This window comes from Zea mays, chromosome 5 (assembly GCF_902167145.1).
Source record: "Zea mays cultivar B73 chromosome 5, Zm-B73-REFERENCE-NAM-5.0, whole genome shotgun sequence".
Taxonomy (NCBI): Eukaryota; Viridiplantae; Streptophyta; class Magnoliopsida; order Poales; family Poaceae; genus Zea; species Zea mays.
Genome location: NC_050100.1, coordinates 26038063 through 26046154, shown reverse-complemented (window position 1 = coordinate 26046154; position 8092 = coordinate 26038063). Strand labels below are relative to the sequence as shown.

The 8092-nt window shown below is 48.6% G+C and overlaps 2 protein-coding genes across 2 annotated transcripts; one reads left to right on the top strand and one right to left on the bottom strand.

Annotated features, from left to right (window-relative positions):
- Positions 1–643: 643 nt before the first annotated feature.
- LOC109939442 (vicilin-like seed storage protein At2g18540) lies at positions 644–1696 on the bottom strand. Its single transcript, XM_020537629.2, has 2 exons — positions 1347–1696; positions 644–1273 (listed from the first exon to the last, which is right to left on the bottom strand). Exons 1-2 carry the CDS (start codon positions 1473–1475, stop codon positions 977–979), a joined length of 426 nt encoding a protein of 141 aa, XP_020393218.1. The 5' UTR covers positions 1476–1696; the 3' UTR covers positions 644–976.
- A 914-nt stretch (positions 1697–2610) lies between these two features.
- Positions 2611–4188, top strand: LOC100281231 (NHL25). Its single transcript, NM_001154150.4, has one exon. The coding sequence runs from the start codon at positions 3175–3177 to the stop codon at positions 3970–3972; it is 798 nt and encodes a 265-aa protein (NP_001147622.1). The 5' UTR covers positions 2611–3174; the 3' UTR covers positions 3973–4188.
- The last annotated feature ends 3904 nt before the right edge of the window (positions 4189–8092 follow it).

The following is an 8092-nucleotide window of genomic DNA, read 5'->3' as shown; positions in this document are numbered from 1 at the left end:
CTATCCTTTAGCCTATATATGCACGATCCTTTGTACATTTGCTTCATTGTGCAATACAATGGCTTCAGGGTCTTCTAGGGGCAAGGGTGCGGTAAATGAGAGACGAAAGGATGGAGGGAAGTTAACTCCAATGTGTTTTGATGGCCCTCTTGGTCCAGATTTTTTTGAAGAGGCAGTTTTTAACTTTCCAGTTCAAAGTAAAAAAGATTTCAACAAAGAGGTTAGACTTAGGTCCTACGATAATAGGAGAGAAGATTGGCCAAAGTGCATGCATGGCGAGGATTGCTTGGTGCAGATGTTCGTTGAGGGTGGAATTGATGGAGGCCGGCGTTTCTTCAGATGTCCTTATGCATATGTACAAATTAATTTCTAGTCCTTTGTTCTAAATACTTTTGTTGTTCAGTGAAACTAACTATAAACATTTATGCAGCATTCATTGGTCAAGGAGAATTGTGGGTTCACTCGTTGGGTAGATCCTCGTCCGATTTTTCCTCATGCGGAATACATATCCTACCTACAGAATAGGATATTTGATCTAGAGAGAGAAGTAAGCAACCGAAATGATGAGGAAGAAAGAGACAAAAACAATGGTGGTGCTTCACAGGTGCAAGTATGCCCAGATCCATATTGTTGTTGCCCTTGTCACAACAAGAATGTTGGTCCTCCGTCGTCTCCACCGCACCCACAGCAGACACCAACAATGGGAGGATACTATGGGGAAGGGTCAACTCAATTTGGAATGTGGGAGCACTACTAGAAAACTCTTATGTATCAATTGCTTTCAGCGTGTTGATTATCTATTTCAATTGCTTCAAGTCGCCTTCAAGAATTGCTTTAAATCTAGTTTTCATCAATTATGTATTTATGTAATTTTTCATCAATTTGAAGGTAATTCATTACGAAATATCATTGTTCGACAATACATAATACCGAATAATAAGTTCATTATTACATAACTTCAAATAAAACACCAATACTACTGAGTACAACGGGGCCATTTGCCTTTGCGAAATGCATCAGGGTTCTCCTCCATTGCTTCCTTTGCACGACGTGCACGCTCAAGCTTCTTCTCCTTATCTTCCCTGCATTCAGCAACACGCCTCATTTTCTCTTCGTCTTCACGTTGTTGCTCGGCAGCAAGCTCCTCTCGTCTTTTTTCCATCCTCTCTTTGTCCTCTGCATCCCACTTTTGAAGATTCTCCAACCACTTCTTGTCTTTCTCTGATATTTCTGTGTCAATCCACTGCTCAAAATCACATAGCGGTGGAGGAGTCTACAAAATATGCAATTATTATTACGCAAAAAAACATTTACAAATTGTAAACATATTACAAGACTGTTCTCACCATTAAATTCATCCGACGTTGAACAATAGTTGGCTCAAATGCAAAGTTAGCACACATCCAATATCTCTGTCGATAGGTGTCATGATCTTCAGACTTATCGACCTTACAAGGATCACCACAAAAACACATAGGCACTGGAACACCACTTGGCAAAGGTAGCGGGTCGAAGGCAGTTCCGGTCAAAGGACCCTTCCTAAATTTCCATAAACTCTATAACAATCAGAAATATAATAGACTCACAAAATAAGAGGCGAATCCAAAACTTACCTTGGTTTAGCATATTTACCACGCCTAGACATCCTATAAATCAGACGATATCTCTAGTTTAGAAGAATTGGAATGAGCACAGCAACAAGCCAAACGTAGGGTACTATTTATAGGCACGTACCTCGGCGCCATAGATCTTGGCGCCGAGGTAGGCCTCGTTGACCGGACGCCTACCTCGGCGCCAAGATCTATGGCGCCGAGGTACGTGCCATGTAGATCCAGGTCACACCGCCGTCTGACGTATAAGCGCCAATATTATTGGCGTCGGCACACAGAAGCTCGGCGCCAATGATGACGGCGCCGAGCTAAGGGTGCATTTTTTGAAATAAAACTGTCAGGGGCATAATTGTGGGAAAAAAAACCCGAAAAGGGCCAATTTGCAAAAAAGTTGGGACGCCGGACGGCTGGAGAACCTGGCCTGGCAGGCAGGGTTCACCAAACTGGTTGGGAGGGTGAAAATGAAACCGGTACAGTGTCCGAGCCGACCGGCGCCGATACCCTTGCTGGCAGGTGTGAGCCAGGCCGAGCTCCAAGCAGAACCAATCGCGTCCTAAACTGTTCCTGAAATCTCAGCCATGCATTTCCAGTCCAGGTGCTTGAAGCGCAGGAAGAGTGTAATACTATACTGCTACCCCAGCATGCTCGGCGGTGAGCAACTCCTGCCGTGTCTTGCTACCGTTCCGCTGCACGGCCAGCCATCGCCGCTCGACGGCCTACGTGATCGACGCGGAGCGGCAGCGTGAAGCCACCCACCGCGGCGCGCCACGCGTGAGCAGCTGCAGCTCTGCCGCGTGCTGGAGCGGTGGCTGCAGCGTCCCGATCGAATTCACGTGCCCGCGCACGGCACGGAAAAGGCCCCGCCTCCGACACACATCCTCCGACCCCCATTTCCGTCCGTGTGGCCCATGTGCAGCTTCAGACATCGAGCCGTCTTTCCGTCCACCGTCCCTTTGAAAAAGGGAACGCCGCGCCGCGCCGCGCCGCACCGCGGTGACGCGTCTCGGCAGCCACCAGCCCGCTCTCCGCTCCTGTCCACGCGACCACGCGCCACCCCACCAACCGGCGCAGCGCTCTGCCGGCTGCCGCTCTCCAACTCCGAACCCCACGGCGAAAACGCAGTAAAATAAGCGAAAAGCGCTGCCACCCCTGGGCCACGGCACACACCGGACGACGCGCAGTGGCTGCGTGCCGTTGGGGGCTGGTGGAGACTTCACGTCTCCGCCTCCCGCCGGGCTTACTCGCCGGCGCCCACCCTCGAGTCGACACGCGCGCACATAAACAAGTCAAAACAGAAGTCAACCCGCCCCTCCGCCACCTCGCCGTCGTGCCGTACTGTCGTGTATCCTAGCCCCGCGCCTCCTTCCTATATAGAGAGAGCGAGCCGCGCGAGGTCTCTGCAGCCAGAAACAGAGCTGGGCGCACGGAGAGACCAGGTTCCAAGCGAAGGCAGTGCAGGCAGGACGAGTGGAGCTAGCGTGACCTTGCGTTGCCTTCGCCGCTTTGCTTGTGTCGAGAGGAGAAGCAGAGCAGCGGGACACGAGCAGCGGGTTGGAGGTTGACAATGGCTGATCACCAGAGGATCCACCCAGCGGACCTGGAGGCCGGCAACCGGCCGCTGATGCCGGGAGGCTCGTTCCGGTCGGACAAGGGCGACCCGGCGCAGCGCGCGAAGCAGCAGCAACAACAAGGCTACGTTCCCGGGGCCCTGCCTCCGCCGCCGCGCCGCGTCGCGCCACCGGCGCCGCTGCCGCCGCCGAAGCGGCGGGGCCGGGGCTGCTGCTGCCGGCTCCTCTGCTGCGCCGTGATCAGCGCGGCAGTGCTGGCGGTGCTCGCCGCGGCGGCGGCGGGCGCGCTGTACCTGGCGCTGGACCCCAAGGCGCCGCGGTACTCGGTGGACCGCCTCTCCGTGTCGGCGTTCCAGGTCGACCCGGCGACGCTGGCGGCGCGGGCCCGGTTCGACGTGGCGGTGGCGGCGACGAACCCCAACTCGCGCATCGGCATCCACTACGAGCGCGGGTCCAGCCTGGGCGTGTGGTACCAGTCGTACCGCCTGGCGCGGGGCGCGCTGCCGGCCTTCTACCAGGGCCACCGGAACACGACGGTGCTGGCGCTGGCCATGGCCGGCGAGGCGCAGCTGGGCAGCGCCGCCGTCGTGTCGGGGATGCAGGACGCGCAGCGGACGGGCGCCGTGCCGCTCGTGTTCCGCGCCGACGTGCCCGTGCGCGTCCAGCTCGGCACCTTCAAGCTCTGGAAGGTCACGGCCAGGGTGCGCTGCGACCTCGTCGTGGACAGGCTCATGGACGTCACCAGTCTCATCAAGATCAAGGCCGGCAACTGCAAGTTCAGCTTGAAGCTCTGATTCATTGGGTTTTCAGTTTTCTGTTCTCTCTTTTGGAGCGAGTTCAGAGTCGTTGCGTTGGATTCTCTTGGCAGAGTGCTGGCCGTGCACAGGTGCATACGTGCAGTGCAGTGCACTCCCGCCAACCTCGTTGGCGTTCATCTGGGCCGACGTGTACAGGTGGTAGTATATAATTGTTGTTAGAGAGGGACAATACGCATGGCTAGAATTTTATAATTCTAGAGTTACTTCTATCACCACACAACTGAATGCACAAGACGCAACAACCAAATGGAAAATGTGTGCCTGCCAATGGAAAGCACATCACAACTACTTCTGCAGCAGCAAAATGGAAAATCGAATCACCCACTCCAGAGAAGCTTGGATTTACAAGCAAAAGGGTTGTTGTGAGTTCGCTCTAGCAGGAATTTACTTGCAGACACAGGTACAAAGACAGATTTGCATATCAATTCGTGGAAGATGGAGGTCGATACAGTCACACAAATGATGAAGCCTATAATGACAGTATCTTCCCTGGTGTGAGCCCATCTCATATTTCAAGAAGCATTGAACTTGTTGAGGAGTGAGCCGTTTATATTTTCACCTCAATATCTCATTCTCATTCATGGGACGTTACTAAAACATCCGAATTATATAATAAATCTAATATTTTAACGTAAATATGCATATAATTTGGTATTGAGCTTTAGTCATGTTGTTCAACATATTATTAAATACAAGAATATTTTTTGAATAATCTTTATGCGTTATTTTCTTTCTACAACGAAAAAGTTGAAAAAAACATCTAAATCTGAATAGTGTATCAATTATTTAAAAAAGATATAGAACAAATTTAAGATTTAATCTAAATAAGCTCAATGTTAAGAACAAGAATATAAATTTACATAACAAAGTCTATAGCGTATTTGTTCATAACCGAAGAAAGAAGACAAAAATTAATATTTGAATAAGTATCAGGATCCATTCCATGCATATGTGCGGTCAAAATCGCAAGTACATGTTTGATTTACAGTACAAAAGTTGCTAGAGTGTGGCGTCTAAATTTGACTCCACAAGTGCCTTGACACCTTCGACGTGGGCCGTGGGTTGTAACTTGTAAGCAAATTAAATACACCTAAACAAAAATTCTCGCTAGGGCTCATTACCAGCCGCAGGAGCGGAGGGTCCAATAGCAATATTTTGATACAGTGGTGCAGTCCAATAAAAAAATAAATAATAAAAAATCCATATATTTAACCCCATCATCCCTAGCCGATCAGCTCCGCTCAACTCCGTGTGCCTCCACCATCTGCTCAGTCGTCTAACTTCGCACGCGGCGTGCCTCCGTCGTCCACCCAGGTGCCCAGCTCGTGCTGGCCTCTACAACACGAGTAGCTCCACGCCTCCACCCGTCTCCGCACAGGGGTAGCTCTATGTGTTGGATCTTTTATGGGCTTGGTCCATTTATTGAATACACTCTATGGTGTGTAATGGTGGAGAATACCAATAGTACCACATTGAAAGTCCAAGGGTCTTTTGCCTTGACTTTATATGGTGGGATTTATTCCACTTAACTTGAGAAGTCAAAGAATGAACAAGAGCGTGCCACACGCGCGCGCGCGCCGCCGCCGCCGCCGGGCAGGCGAGCGGGCGGGCGTGGTGTGGTGTGGTTGTGTTAATTTTTAGCACTCACTAACCGCGTACGTCAGCCGAGTGACCCTTCTCCTTCAGCTGCCGACTCATGGCATGACTCGGCGAGAGCTGGCCGACTCATGGCATAACTCGGCTAGAGCTAGCCGACTCTTGGCGTGACTCGGCGACCTTTCTCCTTCAGCTTCCCTCTGCGAGAGGTTAAATAGAGGAGCACCCCTGTCATTCGGTACACGCAAGAAACACTTTCAGTCTCACAGTCCGGCCGCCGAGTGAGGGTATTTCCATCTCGTGACTCTGCGCGCACAGAGAAGCGAGAGGGCAGGTGCCTCCGAAGCCGGTGCCGTTCGAGACCTTGCACGGGGGATCGGCAATTAGGTTTTTGGGGAGCGTCTACGCGACTGCCCAACGTCTGTCGTTGTCTTCATCGCTGGTTCTTGGTGTCTTCATCTCGATCGGATGACAAGAGAAGTTGGACAAGGATCAGGATCCTCGGAGCGCATGGGAGGGTATGATCAATTCAGTTCATTACAGTTTTATATTCTGCATATTATATATGTCGTATGTAGTTTTGTTCTATCGTATTATAATATGTTATATCTGTCTGTCTTAATTTTACAGTCATCCTGTTTATATTATTATCTGTTTATTTCCAGTTGTTCCGCAATAATCCATGAACCATGTTTATATACTTATTTTATTTATATGATTTACATGCTTCATATGCTTTGGGTTCTCATGATCCATATTGTTATGGATATTTTTGAGATCATGTTATCTATGTTTGATTATCTATTATATGTCATCATCATAATGTTAATTTATGGAATTAAAATGGTACGGAAAATGCCTATAATTCTAACAATCCAAAAACCTAATGTTAGGCATTTTTCTGTCAGAGGTTTTGCTGCTGTGCTAAAGCCTGATCCTTTTGATGGTAAAAACTTCTTGATATGGAAAGCTAAGATGGAATTATGGCTAACTGCAATGTCTTGTTTTCATGCCGCTGAGGGCAAGCCTGCCAACTTACCTCCTGAGGATGAGGCTAAGTTTAAGGCTGAAGACAACCTCTTTCGAGGAGCAGTAATTAGCGCACTGGATACAAAATTCCAGAAAAGCTATATCATCCTTCCCACAGGGAAAGAGCTGTGGGATGCTCTTGTTGGAAAGTTTGGAGTTACTGACGCTGGTAGCGAGCTGTACCTCATGGAGCAGCTGTATGACTACAAGATGGTTGAGAACCGATCTGTAGTGGAACAGGCTCATGAGTTTCAGGCACTAGCTAAGGAACTCGAACTTTTTCCTTGTCCTTTGCCTGACAAGTTTGTGGCTGGCGGTATAATCGCCAAGTTGCCACCTTCTTGGAAGGACTTTGCTACCTCTCTCAAACATAAGAGACAAGAGTTCAATGTGGAGGAGCTCATTGGTACTCTTGATGTTGAGGAAAGAGCTAGATCAAAGGACAATGGAAAAGGTGTGGAGACCTCTACTGCTAATGTGGTGCAGAAGAGAAACTTCCGCAAGTTTAACAAGAAGAAAAACCAGAACAAACCAGAGAACGCGAATAAACCTGTTCAAACAGCACAGTTTAAAAAGAAGAACAACAATAACAAGGGAAAGGGAGGATGCTTTGTCTGTGGCAGTGATCAACATTGGGCAAGAGAGTGCCCTGATCGTAAGTTCACTCAAGACAAGAAATCAGCTAATGTTGTAACCACTGAAACTGAAGGAGGAACATCTGGGTATGGTAATTCTTTACCATTTGTTCTTTCAGTCTGTAATTCACCTGAGTGGTGGATGGACAGTGGTGCAAACATTCATGTGTGTGCTGATGCCTCTATGTTCACTTCCTATCAGGTCGGGAGGTCTGGCGCCTTGTTGATGGGAAATGGGTCTCGTGCTCATGTTCTTGGTGTTGGTACGGTCATTCTGAAGTTTACTTCGGGAAAGATGGTGCCATTGAAGAGCGTGCAGCATGTGCCCTCTATCAAAAAGAATCTCGTTAGCGCGTCTATGCTATGTCGAGATGGATACAAAGTTGTTCTTGAGTCTAATAAATGTGTTGTGTCTAAACATGGTATTTTTGTTGGTAAAGGATATGACTGCGGAGGCTTGTTCCGCTTATCACTGCATGATGTGTGTAATAAACTGGTGAATTCTGTTCATTTTTCTGATGAGTCAGATTTATGGCATTCACGTTTTTGTCATGCAAGCTTTGGCTGTCTTATGCGGTTAGCAAATATAAATTTAATTCCTAAATTTAACTTGGTCAAAAAGTCTAAGTGCCATGTGTGTGTTGAATCAAAACAACCCCGCAAGCCTCATAAGGCTGCTGAGGCGAGGAGTTTGGCACCTCTAGAACTTGTTCATTCTGATCTGTGCGAGATGAATGGAATTTTGACCAAAGGTGGTAAAAGATACTTTCTCACTTTTATAGATGACTCCACTAGATTTTGTTATGTGTATCTCTTAAAAACAAAAGATGAAGCGT